The following is a 17,406-nucleotide window of genomic DNA, read 5'->3' on the forward strand; positions in this document are numbered from 1 at the left end:
CATGCCAAACAAGGCTACTTCTTCACCACTGCCACCACTGCTGCTTTACTAATTCTGGCAACGGCTCACTATCTTACCTAGTTACATGTCCCCAATACCATAATACCTGAGACCCTCACAATCCTAAATCTATTTTTAACTCAAAACGCTTGTGAGTGCTAGGGAAATATCTGCAGTAGAAGAAGTGTTAGTACGGTGTTGGCACAGGGCCCAGCTTGTCACAGTGATGTTGGAGCCCCTAGTAAATACTCAGTATTTGGCATATCTGCTGTCTAGCTCTCACTATATTTTCCTTTCATGTAGACTGGCAGGTCAGCTGCGCATAATTAGGCCTGTAGAAATACAGCTCCTTCACCTGCCTTCCTCATTCCCTTATTATTCACTCACTCCATTGTTCCCATTTCCTTTTTCCCTTTAATTCAACCAGTCATCATCATCCTTTCACGGTGCCTTTCTTGCTCTGATTTAATCTCAGTCTTCTCATTTATGTGTGTTCCTTGTCTCTTTGACACTCAGAGTCCTTCTCATTTCCCTCTTACCTCCTTGTTCATGTTCACTCTCTTTGATTTTCCAGTTGCACACCCCTTTTCACTTTATTATGAGAGCCTTCATTAAGGAATAACACTGGCAGCAGTAGCAAAAATGGTAAACTTGTCCAGAGTTGGGACCTTAAGAGTATATGGAATTCATAACATATGAAATAAGACATGTTATGTTTTTCTTCTCACTAGTTTTCAGTAATTTCTGTTTTGTTTTGGTTTTTAATAGTCATCTATAAGCTGGGATCAAAGGATAAGCATTGGTTCTTCATTCCCAAGCAACCTCTCAAGTCCCGCCGATGATCTACCTCCAACTCGTATCAAGGAAAACCATATTTTGGAAGGGCTGAAGAAGTTACAAAAACGAAAAATATTACTTGAATCACCTTCAGTAATATCAAAATGGGGTTACAAAGATTGCATGGACTCCAATGAAGGAATATATTCTCCTGGAATTAAGTGTGGCAGCCATAAAGAACTGGTTCGTTGTAAGCCGGTGGAAATAGGGAGCATTTGCATTGAACACAACAAAGCTTTCACTTATGATTCAGATTCACATGATGATGCAGATGATGAGGCTTCATCTTTACTTCTGCTGCGTGAAATACCAAGCAAGGACTGCCGGATCTATTGCAATAAATTAACCCACAGTATTTCTGACAGTCTATTTGGTTGGGAGCCTAATAGAAAACATTTACCGGACAGAGGTTCATATTTTAATTCAAAAGAAAGACCTGAAAAATTGACTAGTTTTGTCAATGGACTTCAGTTAGAAGTAAAATCATGTACCAACGTGAAGCTGGATCAAAGCGTTGCTAATATAGGCTGGAAGGACCTTAATTTACAGCTCTCAGATACCGATGACAATGAAGTCCTGGATGAATTACATATAGAAAGTAGTGATGAGAAAAGTCCATCAGATTTATTATTAACTCCCTTTGCTGACAGGCATACAAAGAGCTCTGACATGCTTTCAAGGATGGAGAGTTCTCAGTGTATATCTACTGATAAAGAAAAAAAACAAGAATCCGCTCAGATGGATATTAGGCCAAAGACTTGTAATTTCATTAAACAAGAAAAGGTTATAAAAAAGACTTCTTCTGAAGAGTGCATTACTGTAATATTTGATGCTGAGGATGGTGAGCCTATTGAATTCAACTCGCATCAAACTGGAGTTGTCACTGTAACAAGGAATGAAATTTCAATCAACCAGTCACAAACTGGGCCCCGTGCAGAATACATTGAACTTATACCTCAGGGAATAACTAATTTGCAGACAGGAACTGATGCTAGAAACTACACTGTTTTAGAAACACCTGACGAGGTAACAGAGAAAAGGACTGTCCAAGATAATGTGGGGAATAAAAATACAGCTGTCCCTATGACATGCAATGAATCTTTACATTTTGGAAGAGTTATGTTGCAAAATACTCTACGACAAAAGCTAGTGAAGCCAGTGTGTACTACATCATGCAAGGCCAATTCCATCTCCACTGGGCCTGCAGGTATCAATCAAAAACAAAGCTTGAGTAAAATACCCAGCAGAGGTAAGTTTTCACCACAGAAAACTAAGATGACAGATAGTGAGAATACCATGGCCTCATCAGCTGGCTCTACAACCCTAGAAAAATCCCCAGCTTTTCCACCTGTAAAACTTCCAAGATTCAAAAAGGCACAAAGTCCAACTCATCATTCGGAGTCAAAAATAGAGTCGCAGGTTCCCAAGCATCCTTCCCACTCGTCGCAACATCCTCAAATTCCAGGCAGAAGTGACTGGACAAGGAATCCAAAGAGCCACGTTCCAGGTTCACCATTGTTGCCTCAACGCCTTGTAGAGCCCAATGTCTATGGAGAACCCCCAACTAGAGATGTTCATTCTGATTTAGCTGCCATAGGATCTCGGTCCCCTTCCCCACCACCTCCTCCAGACAGGTCAACATCCCTGTTGGTAAGACCAAACTATGAACATTCCCCACCTTTATCCATAAAGCCAGGAGCCCCGGCTTCTGGTGAACCAGCAAAAAATGTACTTAAATCATCTCCTCTAAAAGGAAATGCAAATCCTGCTTTCCATAACCAATCCAGTCATGAAATGCAAGCGAGAAAAGCATCCACCGAGACTAAAACTGAGTTAGCTTACCTTCCAGAGAATTCAGAAATGAGTGCGCAAGCCAAATGCACCTCTCAGCAATCCCACAGCTCCCCGGGAACCTCCCAAGGGCCTTCCAAAGTTTTCACCAAGAGAGTTTTCCCCAAAACCTCTAATCAGGTGGCATCCTGCAGCAACAGGGAACTGTCTAGCCCGGGTTCACAGACAACCAAGCCTCTTTCTTTGGCTTGTATGTCACTGGAAACGAACTCCTCACAAAGCGCACACTCTGGCAGAAAAGGACTATCTAATGGTAGTGGAGCGTCTCAGCAACAAAAGATACCAAACAGTCCCCCCACATCCCCACAATGTCACACAGCTAATATTAGTGAGCCTTTTCTATCTCAGGTAAACCATTCTCCATTGTCGCCATCGTTTCACGGCAGTGACACCTCAAATGCTGCCCAGAGCTCTCATGAGAAAGAAGTTAAAACCCGTCTCCCTGTAGGACTGAAATTACTTGTCAAATCTCCCCAGCTTCTCAGGAAGAGTTCGACGGTCCCAGGGAAGCAAGAAAAAGACAGTATCAATGCAGCTTCCAGAAGCAATGTGAGTTCGAGTAAGTGCAAGCCAGAAGAATCCCAATGTCGAACTGCCACAGATGTAACTGGTACTGAATTAAAAGTCAGCAAGCATGATATGGAAATAAAAGATAATTTTGGTGTGGGACTTGGTACAGATACGCTATCACCTCATTCCCCTGAAAACTGCAGCTTGGTAGAGAGAGGAGATGGATTAGAAAACAAAGTTTTTAAGCGATCTATTTCTTCTAGTAACAAGTCATATTTGAAACCAGCTCTGGGCATGAATGGAGCAAAAGCCCGTAGTCAAAGTTTTAGCATTCATACAGGAGAAAAAGCATCTACCCCTCTGACAGAAGGGCTTGGAAAAGTCCGGACTCAGATTATTACTAACACTTCTGAAAGAGGCAATTCTTTAACACGGCAGAACTCTACCACGGACGGATTTCAAACCAAGGCCGCTCCTGGGCCAGCAGTGACATCCGAGACCCTTTCAAGTACCTCAAAAGCCTTAGAAATGTCCTGTTGCAGACAAAGTTCTCATGGAAGCACAAGTAATTGCAATAGTCAGCATGGCAGCCCAAGCAAACTACCATTTCGAACATCCCCAAAAGGAGACTTATTTCACAGCATTTCTAAATGTGAGGGAAACAAGTCACCATCGCAGAAAGATACACCGAGTCTGTCCATCCACAATGAGAAAAGCTGCGATAGTTCTCAACCGCAACCCCTGACCAAAAAACGTGCCATGCAAACAGATTTGGAGCTGGAGCCAGCACCTGGTTTTTCATCAGAGCAGATTCCATCACTTCAAAACACACAATATCCTCGTAAACTTGAAGCAGCCAAATCGCAGAGACAACAAACTTCTGTAAAGTTATCCGAAGCCCCTGAGAAGGTTACTAGTGCTTTGAGTTCACCTGTTCTACAACCTACGATAGAAGAAAAAGTCATGCTGTGCATCCAGGAAAATGTACAAAAGGGTCAAGGGCAAAATAAATCTCCCACATCTGAGACCAAACAAAAGACTGGGCCTTCTCTAGCTAGCTGGTTTGGTTTCCGGAAGAGCAAGCTGCCAGCCCTGAGCAGTAGGAAGACAGAGGTTTCTAAAACAAAAGTAGAGAAGAAAGATACAAAAGGTTCCACTTTGGGAAATAAGCAGGCAAAATTAGAGAAAAAAAAAGATAAAAAGAAAACCGAACAGCACTGTGAAGCAGAAAATGAATTTAATAGGAAAACAGAGAATGGCAATATTTTAGATGATGTTTTGAAAGGCAGAAAGAATACAAAGCCTTCACAAGACGCTCTCAGCCAAATTAGGTGTGAACAAAAGAGCAGCTCCTCCACAATTCCCTACTCAGCAAAAGACGGCTTTATGAAGGAGCTTTTAAACAGGTAACTGTTTTGTGAAACAAAGTTGGGATGTGCAATATTTTTCCCCTCAGCTTTGCTTGCTGCTTCAGTGTTAAATACAATGCAAGCATGTTTCTTCTAGAGTAGGAATGCGTAGCAGCATTCATTTTGTACGTTCCCAGGGTTTTAATCTCTGGAAGAAAAAAAAGGTTAGCAATAAAATGATAATTTGTTTCATGTTACTTTGTTAACCAAGCCAATGGTCTTTGAAATTAAAGAATGGTAAGTTAGATCAAAGTTGATAGGAATCCAGATGACACCAGAAGCCATGAATGTAGGCATATGGTGTGAAACAGAAGAAAATTAGGTACATGTTTTTTATGTATCCCATTCTCATTGATTGTAACCAGCAAACATGTATTTGGTAAGTAGCCAGAATTAATTACATTTGCAACTACTGTAACCTTAGGCCACAAAGGGACTCAGCTATCAATGTATGGTGTTTTCCAGTTTGCCCCACAGCAGCCCCACATAGAAAATAAATCATTATATGTGAAAGACTAAATTGATATACTACCTGAAATTGCAAGTGACAGATTTGATCAAGGCTAGTTAGAAACATTTATCACTCAAAGGTCCAGAGACAGAAAGATACAGAGAGGTTACTTTAAACATTAAAGGAATGGGAAAAGTAGAGTGATTGAAGAAGGGCAGTGTAATTTATCAGAGGAATCACTTTCTACCTGCAGAGTTGATAAGAAAGCAGCTCAGCAGACAGAAAGTGGATCAAATAATGTTTCCTACAGGAGTGTGTCGAAGGGCAGCTCCCAGGGCTCCTCTCTTCCCAGCAACTCTATCAGTACTCAAGGAAGCCACAAGAAAAACAGCAAAACAAAAGCTGATACGGAAATGCAGAATCAGACCCTGGTAAGTCCTTTTGTACATGAAAACATTATTACCCTCTTATTAACTTGTGAATGTGTTCCTTATTGTCAGTACAGACAAACAGGATAATAACTGTTTATATGTGGTAGAAGTGTTTTTTTGTTGCTAGAGGACTATGAATTAATGCAAAAGCTGGCAGTTTGATTACGGGCCAGATTATGCTACTACTCATGAAGATCCTCCTGCTTCTACTGGCAATTCAATTTCTGCAGATATGCAGAATGATGCCATAATCGTAGTGCAGTTCAGTGAAATAATAAGGCAATTTTCTTCTTTTTCTTTTTCATTTCTTCCCCCGAAAATTATACACTTGTATGGAATAATAAAAAACCAAGAAGTGCAAAACCCAATGGAGAAAGGCAAAGTGGTACACCTCTTTTAAGGAATATTTGTCACATTTGGGTGGAGACTTTTCAAAGTCACAGGTCTGGATTAGTTGCCCTGAAATTTGGTTCCTTCACTGCCCTTTCAGTCTCTGAAATTCTCTTCCCCAAATGTCTTGGAGTGGACTTTGTGCTTCTCTTCAGATTCAACTGGATCCAATACTTTATCTGGAGAACAGAAATGTTACAATTCTCAAGTAAAATGCCTAATCCATTATTAGACCCTGATTCTGCTAAGATTATGCAATTGTTTAATATTCTGTCTTGTGAGAAGAGTTTGTGGTGTATCAGGAGTGTGTAAAGCTAGAACTTGTCTGTATCTTTGCTGGACTGTGATGTAAGATCTTACTGTAAAATTACCCTTTGCAGTGAAGCTTTTAATACTTAAACTTAGAGACCAGTGGGTGCATCTACACATGCATTTGATCTGGGATCAGTTTAGTCACGAGTAGGGCAGGCATCTACACATGCAAGAAGTGGGAGCAGATTTGCTGCTGATTGCAGCAAACCGCTCCCACTTCCTGAGGTCCTGCAATGGGCCTCTGCCACCACCAGAAGGAGCTCTAGGCTCCTCCTGAGAGCTAGCCCAGGAGCTGGGAAGAAGCACCAGGCCAGAAAACACCTGTCTCCTGGCCTTGGCTGGGACATTATACCATGCCCCCATGGCTGCCTGCTGCTGGAGTGGGGAAAATGTCCCTCTGCCCTGGCAGTAGGGAGCTCCTGACTTTGGTTTCCCGGTCAGGGGCAAGGGATTTGGGATGAGCTGCAGGGGAGGGCGAGGCCTCAGCCCCCTGCCCTGATCTGCCAATGGGGCAGTTAGCAGCTAGCTCGCTACTAGCTGCTGCACTGGCAGATTGGGACAGGGGGCTAGATGCAGCTCTTTCCAAGCCCTGTGCTTTGATTGAGGCTGGCAGGGGCTGGGGAGCCTGGCAATCTTGGAACAGGAGCTTGGAGCTCCCTGCTGCTGGGGCAGGGGGACATAGTCCCTGCCTGGGCTCTGGTGGCAGAACCCACCCCTTCAACAGGCAGGGAGCAGAGAACAATATATTTGCCCCCTGGTGGACAGCTGACCCGGAGCAAATCTGCTTCTGGTTAGGTGTCTGCATGAGCATGACTGCACCATTATTAACTGAAAGTAAATTTGTTACTTGCATCTGCGGGTAGCAAATTTACTTGTGGTTAGCAAGATTTACTGTGTAGTAAGCATGTGCACTTGTAGATGCACGTGCTTACTGCACAGTAAGCTATGTTACTGCACAGTTAAGTGTCTCATGTAGACATGCTCTACAAATGCGCCCAACTGTGCAGTTGTTACTGCGCAGTCATTCAGTGCAGTCATTTAGCAGGTACTAAATGACTGCACGGTAACCGCCATTACTGCACAGTCCCGGCAGCACACAGGTTGTTTCCAACCCTACTGCAGTGGCATCAGCATCATGGTTTGTGCCTGCCAAATCTACATCACCACAGCAATGAGCTACACTATGTAGAATCTCATAGAGGCATGTCCAGTGGGGAGTAATCTTGCTTTTAACATGGGCCTTTCCCAGGATGTTTTAAAGTTCAAATACTGGTAAAATACAGGCATTTTAACATGGGCTGCATTACTTTGGTGTCATAAAAACACTCTCTCTGCTCCTTGTTGTAGCCTCAGTGTTATTATTTTTCCCCTTTCAGCAAAATAATTTGAACCCTCATACACTGTCCAGCATTAATTTAAGCATATCACTTCTGCTCTGAGAGGAGTGGGTTATTAAAATACAGCATGATGCCACTATTTCATATGAGAAAATTTGAAATATGAAATAATTATTTCTCTGGGACTTACTTCAAAGGTAAAGCAAGTTCCAAGAGGGCATCTTAATAGGAATTGGAAAACCTATTAGCTTAGTATTGACGTTTAAGGTGCATAAGGTTAAAGTATCACACACACACATTTAAGTTTAGGCAAATGTGTATTTTTATTTTCATGCAAATAATTTCTCTACTAAGAGGATATACAAGGTCATTTGAAAAAAAAAAACCTCTCACAGAAAGCCTATGGAGAATGAATGCTCTGGAAAACTTTTGGCTCCTGGCTTCTATGGTATCATCTCTTCTTTGAAAATGTAGATGTCCCCTGCATTATAAAACCACAAATTATAAGCATATCTAAGACTGTCCTTGTAGTGTCACTGAAAGGAAAGAGAGAGAATGAAAGTCTGGAAATGTGCAATATGCAGGAAATTCAATCCAACTGATCTAGAACTTTGATAGCAAAGCAGAGCCCCTTATCAGAGCCACTCAATTTAACTATGCCCCATTTAATATGGTCCTGACAGCTTAGGGTATATCTTCACTATACAGAAATACAAAAAACACTGCACATTCCTTCTACAGTTTCTTTTTAACTTATTATTTTTTAATGCCGCAATAATTTCCTTTGCTTTTTTCCCCTCTCATTTTGTAAAGTCTTTCTAATATAACAATAAGAGTCATTTAGGACTTTAAGTATATCTTCAAGAAACACACTTCATTTTATCGGTGAAGTACAAAGATTGTCCTTAATATACATAAATAATGGAGAAATGCTAATTTTTCTGTTTAGCTTCTAAGGACAAATTAGTCATAGTGAAAAAGCATTTACCTATCCTATACCATACAGCTCTTTGTTAAGCTGGAAATCGAAGTATCTTTGCCATATTGTTTTTGAAAATTAAATTACATTATATGCTTCATCTTTGCAAATTCCTTATTATGGATTATGCTGAGTTTAATTCCTAAATGAAATAAGTAGTGCCAAAATGCTAAGAACATGTATAATAAAGAGAATGAAATCATTTACTTACAGCTCTTAATGCTAATTTTTTAAAGAATTAGGCTATAACACAAGATTTCAAAATCACGTGGAATTTCATCTTGTCCTCAAAAGTCCTCTATGAGAAACAATTGGGACTCAATGGGTGTTTATGGACATGCTGTGGGAGGTGGGGGAAGCTTTAATTAGTGAGCTGCGCTAATTAAAAGCACCCGATTATCATGTGTATCAGTATCCCTGCACTGAAAAATGGCAGTGGGATGCTCTGAACTGAAGCTCATCAAACGAGCACTTTTCAGCGCATGGATGCTGTTGATACACATGACACTGGAGGCTGCTGGAGCGCATTAATTTCCACACTCCAGCAGACTCGATTAATTGAGTGTGCTCTGACACTGGATTTACAGCGCATCAGAGCAGCCTTCCTGCACATCTGTCAGAGCCATTTGAATGTAAAGTGCATGCATCTTATTACTAGTTACTTCAGTTATTCTTTGGTGCCTGCTTACGTTGAAGCAGATTGCAAGGGATTCAGTTTAGAGAGATAGCTGTGACTGAAAACACTAGCATGTGGTAGCATGGCCTATTGTGCATTTTTTTCAGTTAAAAGGCAAAATAAATGCATTTTGAGAAAACTATAAGCCTTTTTAAAAGCCCCAAACTAAGAGGATTCCTTTTCTTCTCTTGACAATGTAAAGTACATTGAGTGACAAGGGTCAGCACTGAAACTACCGTACTTCAATGCCTCATCGGGTATGTACTGCTTTTTTAAAACCTGACAATTACATCAGGCATTCTAGAAGGTGCTTTCTTTAAAGTGCTTTATATTTCATAGAATTAAATCTTTTCTCTTTCAATGTGCCAATTAAAGGCTGGGGGCCCTATTATGCCATCGCTTCTGCACCACTCATCCTAATTTTTATGCGGTTTATGGAAGAGAACACTGTTACTTCAGCTTTCACATTTAAATCATGTTAAAACTGCATTCCATCAACAACCACCTTGTGCGCGCACCTTGGGAGTGACACTCGGCCACCAAATATGTAGTGACAAAAAATATGTATTCAAAAAATAGCACCTCACTTGAAGGGCCAAATGCCATTCAGTTGCTTGCCTGCATGGATTGGCCTACCAGCACAAAACAAAAACATTCATTTTCTTTTGTTGTAGGCCCCCACGTCTTTTTGCCATTGCAAATAACTTCAGGGGAGATGTTACAGCTTTGCATTGCACTGTTTCCATGTTTTGGCCCCAGATCATAAAAGTCATCTCTGTATGATCACTGTAAAGAAGGGGTGATATAGCATTGACATACAGACACTGACAACAGCCCTGCTGCTGCAGGCGTAACAAGGGAAGGGGTTTGTCTACAAGAAGGGGCCTGGTCAAGATACTTATGCCATGCTCATCCTGATTTCTTTTACCTTGTGACTATTACACCTCAACATATGTAAGAACAAGCCAAGAGGCTGCTCTAATAGTGTGTGAGGTAGGAGAAGAACAGAGGAGCACTGTAGTTCGGGCAATGAGAGCTGAGTAAGCTTTTCTTGCCTTTCTGGGTGCATCTACATGTGCGAATGCTGCTGGATGGGTTTACTCCTGAGTAATTTACTAGGGAGTAAACAACCCACCCTGGGCAGGTGTCTACATGTGCATGGATTTGGGAGAAGTGCAGTGGCCAGGGGGAGCTTCCCCTGGGTGCTAGCTCAGGGGCTGGATGGGGGCATGGAGCCAGGACATAGCTGCCTCCTGGAGGGGGTTAGGCGATTGCTCCCTGCCCCTGGGAGCTGCCTGCTGCCGGGGCAGGCTCTTGTGGTGGAGCCCAAGTGGAGACAATATCCCCCTGCCCTGGCAGCAGGCAGGTCCCAGTCTGGCTCCCCAGTTGGGTGCAGAGGGCTTGGAAAGAACTGCAGGGGAGGGGAAGTCCCAGCCCCCATCCCCAATTTGCCCATGGGGCAGCTAGCAGTGAGGGTCTGCATGTGTAGATGGCCTTGCTTACTACGCAGTAATTTGCTCTACTACACAGTAAAGTGTCTCGTGTAGATGCACCCACTGACTTGCAGTTAGGGCTCAGGACCATTAACAAGGCACATACCACTAGGAAGTCACTGGCATAGTGTGATACCTGTATTTTTCTTTTCATTCTACATGTCTGGAAGAAGATTTTCTAAAATCTGTATGGTTAATAAATTATAAATGGCTTTGCAAAGATACAGAACTGAATCCTTCTTGTCTACTAGTTGCAAGAAGTCAATGGCACTCTATGTGTAAGGAGGCAGAATTTAGGCTATGATAAAAAAAAAATCATATCAGTGCTGGTTTATGCAAATGAGCATAATGAATTCTAAGATTTCAGGTTGTGTGTCATAGTTAAGGCTATTTTGAATAAAGTGAAATGGATACTGTCAGAGGTACAAGACAACAGAAAATGGTCAAGACCACCAAGCACTTGAAAAGAGCTTGCTGAAATTCTCTTCACTCCTGTGTCATTTATACATACCGGTGTGATGTAAGGAAAAAAAAACATGGCCTCGTTTCTGAATCATGGCTACAAATATGTGTGCTGTAGATGTTTTTGTCTGTATATGTAAGGAATCAGTTGACAAAATGCATAAAAGCAGGGGAAAAAACTCACTTATGTATGCACCCATTTTGGAGAATGGAAGAACAAACAGGCTGTAAAATATTCATTCATATCAAGCATCTCATAGCAAATCTATATGGATTAGAATGACAAAATACTTAAAATACTTGAAATCATTATGAAGAGATGAGAACAGGGCAATGCATTCTTATTGTTGTGATTGGCTTTCTATGTAGATAAGGAGATGCTTATTAACAGAGGTGGAAGCAAAAGCCTTAATATGAAAAGACTGCAAACTGAATTAAGGAGATACCATGTGATGCATTAAGTTCATGTCATCTTTTCCTTGGCAAAAAGAATGAGACCTGATATTCCTGGACAGAAACAAAAAAATGGTCATGAGATCTGAGCATACTTCTTTTTTCTTATTAAAATAAATTGTAGCAGAAGCTTTTTTCCTCTTGAGGAATTACATCTCCCCAAGTCTTAATTTTTTTTGACAGCCGCATATGATGGCTTTTTTTAGGGGATTTAGAATCAAAGCTATTATCTTTAGATATCTTTCACAGAATATTGTAAATTCTCACATTTAGTACTTGGGCAGTTGAATTATAGTACATTTCTAAATGGATATTATGGTAATTATTGTAAATAATCAAGATAAAACAATAAAATAAATTATGAAATCACATTAAAAAATAGACGTGTGAAGGATGTTATCTTTCCTATTTTTGTCATAATGTTTCTAGACTAAAGATGTCATGGAAAACCAGCCCGAAGATGAAGAGGACAGCATGACAAACAAGACATGTCAGAGTCATGTGATAGGTACAAAACTGTATTTTACAGTGGATTCTACTGATGCTTTCTTTTCCTGGCAAAACAACCTTTAATTGTTACTAGCTTACCATCTGGTTGACTTTTCACTTGAAAATTAGGGCTTTTGTTTGCCATATGTCATGTTTGGCCAAATTTTGATACCCTTCCCCTGCTCTCCCATGTACGCACCATTCTAGGGCAAAGTGCAGAAAGGCCACGGTGGTCTTCACAGCTAGAGTGTTGTGGCTGCATCCTGTGCCTGTTGTGCATGCAAAACTGCCATTTATTCTCAGGGGATTGCTCCATGGTATATAGACTGGAACTGTAAGCATGGTACCTAGCCGCAGCAGTTCAAAGGCAGACCAAAGAACCCTTTGTAGATGAAAGTCATCATTCCTTACCCAATTAACCTCCTTTTTTTCTCATGGGTAAGTCCACCTTGTTTTGTGAAGCAATTTACTGTTCTCTCCGCAGCAGCTGTCTACAATGGGCAATGAGCAGAAGTAGCAACCAAGGTTTCTCCCATTGCAGTCCTCTCTGCCTCTCTGCATCCTTTTCCTTGGGCAGGTTTGTCCCCTTCTCTGTGACCAAAGTAGCAGAGTAATGGTCTGTGCAACAGACTAAGGATTCTGCCAGTCTAGCCCTGAGTGAGTGCCAGCTCAGCGCCTATTTAGAGGGAAGGTAAAGCTAAAAGGTATTTGAAAAAATAAAAATAATAATTACCTTTACTGTATGCTTTGCAATGGACAGCACAATTCAACTTGCCTCATATTTGGTTTGCCTGCTCTGTTGGCAATGGATTTATGACCCAAATACCTTGTTCCAGGCAGACCCAAACCCTCAGACCAACCACAACCTTTCCATTTGATAAAAGCCAAATTTTACTGATACACAGTGATAGCAGATAAGAATAGCACAAACAAAATCTATATCTACCAGTCCTAGGGCTGTCACAGAGAGAAGGTACATCTGACCAGTATGTGAGCTTCACCCTATCATTCTTTCTCGAATGTCAGATGTCAGCAGCTTGGAGGTCGAAGGCCGAGGCCCACCCTTGCTCAGTGGGATGGGTGAGATGGGCTGGTGATGTGCCCTCTGTCCATGGTGCTCTCGGTTTCCCCTCTCAGGGACCCTCTGCTGCTCCAAAATCCCACCTTTTGTATTCTTTCTCCCTTCTGATAACTCTTCGTTGGTTAGTTTTCCTGTGGTTGTCATACTGTCCATGTTCTGTCCTGTCAGCATATTCCTTTCCAACAAACCCAGCATATGCACACATCTGAATTTGGCCCATTCACCAAAGCTGGAAATCCCAAGGGCTCTGCAGTTTGCCACTGTGACCTAATGCCACCTTATCTCATGTGACGGAACAGTGTGGTACATGTCTTCAGTTTCCCAGCCCGTGTGTCTGCTGGCTTCAAACACAGTGGGCCTTGAAGGAAACTTTGTCACAAATTGGCTTTTAGAAACCTTTTAACCCTTGCTGTTGTCCTGGACCATTATTCTTATACAATATCTACTTTACCAATAAGCCAGTCCCCAAAAGCAAACCTCTAAATACCATTTTCTAGCCATCATGCTCTAGCTTTTCATTTGAAATAAACTTTCAACATTTACTCAGAATTTGGCCCCATGAAAGGGGCTAGCATAGAGCCATTATGCAGGGAATCAACTATGTTAGAGGAAGATTCTGCTGCGAGGTTTTCCAGCCCCCTTTGCTGTGAGGGACTGTAAAATATAGAGAATCTGATCCAAAGTCTCCAGAGCACTATTAAGACTTATTCCAGGCAAAAGCTTCACTAGCATTGCCATTTTAGCATGATAGAGTATATGGGGGAGAGGGGGGAGAGACAGAGACATCTGGTCATGCCATTCTGAAACCTCTTTCTGGGCCAGCAGAAGTTTGCTGGCTCTGCTAGCTAGCCCCTGTTCACAACCTCGACAGTCCCATATCAGAAATGCCTGTGCAGTTGTGCAAAGTGGGTTCCTTGAACACTAGTTTCTTTGGCATCCCCTCAGATTCAGCCATAATTTGCCAGTCATTTTAATAGCTACAAATAAGAGGGACAAAGAGTTATGCAACATGTGATTGATAAAGTTTCCCTTGACTATGGCTGAATCTTTTTTTTTCTACAAACACTTTAACAAAAAAAGTAGTTTTGTGGTTGGCTCAAAACTACGTGCAAATTCAGAGAAGCAGACATAAGTGAACCAGAGTGGAGCTACCCTAAGGTAGGTACATTGCTTCAAGTACCCAAGGCAGTTTATTCATTCATTTAGATTTTAAGTTCATTTAGAGCTAGCTTGTGTATTTCTGTATGACGTCGTGTGGTGCCATCTAGGCATGTCCTAAAATGACTCTGGGACCCCTCCATCTCCTGAATCAGCTGATGAACCAGGAAAAGCAAAGGCAGCTTAAAGTGGCTTTCTCCCCTGCTTCTTCTAGATGGCAAATTCTGTCCCGTGTCTTTTAAAGGCTCGGCAGAGAATCTCATCTCTGTATAGGGCAAAGTTACTTGGGATTGTTGTGAGGATTCATTTGTTAATGTTATGAGGCTCTTTGATGTACAGTGCTTTGCATTATTACAGGGATTATTGTGAAGTATGTAGCCTTTTGTTTAATATTAACAAATCCTGGCCCTAGTTTAGGAAAGCATTTAGGCATATGCTATATTTTCTGTAATGAGACTTGAACAGAATTGTAAAGTTAGAGACTTTCTTAGGTAGCATTCCTAAATGCCGATGTTGTTCTGAAGCCCATGTGTTATGCTAACCTGTCATGTGTTGCTTCCATTGTTGCTCACTCCCAACATGCTTCTCCATGAGAAACAGACTCCAGAAGATGTGTATTAAATACATTCTGCTTCTGACTTCTTTGCTAGAGTAACTGGGAACTTTTTGGCAATGCTGGCTTTCATCATAAAAGTTCATTTGTCAAAAATGAAATGTTTTGTGAGAATGTGCCAGTTTTGTCAAAACTGTTCCTGGGACCTATTTCAAGATGGATTTCTGGTTAAAATGAGAAAAGAGATTGAGATTGATTCACTCTACAATGGTCAAATGTTTAGGGGAGTCATCTTGGTTGTTAGTAGAGTTAGCCTGTTGGTTAGAGGAGTTATCTAGGATTCAAGTCCCTTCTCTGCCTAATACAGGCTAGGGATTTTAAGTTAGGACCCCTGTTTCTGTGATCCTGAGGATAGTTGCTATTCTGACGTGATTCTTACTCTGTTTTGTTTTGTCTTTGAAAAACTTTGGCGGTCTTGGTCCCTTCCCAGTGTAGAATGGGACAATTTTGAAATCCTGAAAAATTTCACAGGGCAGGAAAACCACTTTCCAGTCCAGCTCTATTCTTCACAATTTCCCTGTTCATTTTAACACTATAAAATTCATTGTGGTGGGTTTTTATAGGTGTAGTTTAAATGAAGCTTGTCTTCTATTTCCCTTTGGTGCTCTGAAGAAACTAAAGTCATAACAAGCAGAGGTGAATGAATGTAATCTAAAAAAGACTTTTGGGGTGGCGGGGAATTCTTTAATATGGTTGTCAATGAAAAATGTCTAAATTGGTATCAGTTCTGCCCCACTAGCTAATGAGCCAGCTAGATGATATTTAACAGCCTTCAAACTTGGCACCGTGTAAGACAATGCTGGTTCATCACTTTCTAATAATTGGATACTCTAGGGCCTGTTAAATAACATGTGTAAACTGTCAGTTGCTAATTTTTTTATTGGCATTTGGTGAATATAAGTAGATTTAAATATATTAACAACCCTTTGGATGAGCCAAAAAGAGGAGAATATGGAATGCATGCTAATAAAAATATATCTGAGGAACATGCAGTACTTTATAAGTATAAATTAATTAAGACTCACAAGCACCTCTTTTAGGTAGATAAGTTGTGTTATACCTACCTTGGGCATCTTCTAAAGGAGGCTAGATAATCACCTAGCCAGGGTCATTTGACCCCAGCATCCTTTCCTGCCCATGACAGGGGGTTGGACTTGATGATCTGCTCAGGTCCCTTCCAACCCTTCCATCTATGAAACTATGGAAGTATTTTACAATTGAGGTAAAGTTGAGGTATAGAGAGATAAATGTGTGATATCCCTGGAATGATTGCCAGAGGGCAGAAGATGATTCAGAACTCTCAGTTCCCATCCTGTGCTCTAACAAACATACCTTAATATCCCTTAAAAGATCCAAAACATAGCATCTCATAAAATCTTCATAACATAATAGTTCTTTGAGCGCCCTTTCTTGTGCTAAAAGATGATGTGGAACCAAGCACCACTACAGTTTCTTCTCACTGTACTTGGTCTGAACTGGAGCACAAGTGTCAGTTGCTTGGCTCTCTACATTGGTTTAAGTTCCTATTTCTAGTCTTCAATGGTTGATATTTTTGTTGGAGTATATCATCATAGGCAACAATAAACATGCCTTGTTTGGGAGAAATAAGGAACTTAGCTCCTTTAAAGTCACTACCCTCTCCCTGTGTCTCCCTGCTTTATCTGTAGGGGGACTATTACACCTAAACACCGGGCTTTAAAAAGTGTATAGTCTCTTTGCATCCTTTCCCTATAAAGAATAACCACAGCACTAGCTTATATTGTTTAGGGGAGACAAATATCCCTCTAAATGGTAACATTTGTAAGTCATTTTCTCAAAAGGCTAAAAAGTTAAGGGAAACTTATCCAAGGGTGTTTTTAATCAACCAGGGAGTGGGGGCTGAATTAGATCTCAAAACCAAAAATGTGCCTATACAGTGGACTCAGTCATCTCCAGGGCTCTTTCCCTCCATCATTCATCAAAGCCTCACAGTACTCATAAGAATGACGGTGAAGAACAGCCAACCTCCCTGTAAGGAAAAGGAGGACAACTTGTCTTTAAAATCTTTTTCAAAAGAAAAGTAACCCCTTTTTCACTCCAAGTGTACTGAGAACTGACAGTGGGGACTCTGGAGGAAAAAAACCACAGTGCCTGTAATTCAGTACCAAAATTATTGAGCTCTGTTTGGCTGCTATGTCTGGTAATTAAGGTCCTGTGTATTCCTAAGGCATTTTGTGCCTCACCCTCAGTATTGCATAAAGATACTCTGATTATTTTCTGGTATGTATCTGACAGACTTTCATGATTACTAATCAACCAGAACCGTGATCACTAATCATCCTCTCACAGGACAAGAAGTCCTTTTTTAAATACATAGGGAGTAGAAAGAAGGCCCCAGGAAATGTGGGGCCCTTGCAGGACAAAACAGGGAATCTGGTTGTCACGCCAGATGACAAAGCCAACATATTTAATAACTTCTTTGCCTCTGTCTTCCT

The 17,406-nt window shown here is 41.2% G+C and overlaps 1 protein-coding gene across 8 annotated transcripts in view; it reads left to right on the top strand.

Annotated features, from left to right (window-relative positions):
• Positions 1–17,406, top strand: part of NCKAP5 (NCK associated protein 5) — a 962,935-nt gene that overhangs the window by 842,433 nt on the left and 103,096 nt on the right. For 7 of the 8 annotated variants that reach the window (XM_019522509.1, XM_019522508.1, XM_019522514.1 and 4 more), the window contains 3 exons: positions 769–4,604; positions 5,312–5,489; positions 12,021–12,099. In XM_019522509.1, the coding sequence (XP_019378054.1) occupies positions 769–4,604; positions 5,312–5,489; positions 12,021–12,099 (4,093 nt within the window). The remainder of the gene's footprint in view (positions 1–768; positions 4,605–5,311; positions 5,490–12,020; positions 12,100–17,406) is intronic. The other variant, XM_019522512.1, reaches the window with a different exon arrangement.

This window comes from Gavialis gangeticus, unplaced genomic scaffold (genome assembly GCF_001723915.1).
Source record: "Gavialis gangeticus isolate Ggan-Ray unplaced genomic scaffold, GavGan_comp1, whole genome shotgun sequence".
Classification (NCBI taxonomy): Eukaryota; Metazoa; Chordata; order Crocodylia; family Gavialidae; genus Gavialis; species Gavialis gangeticus.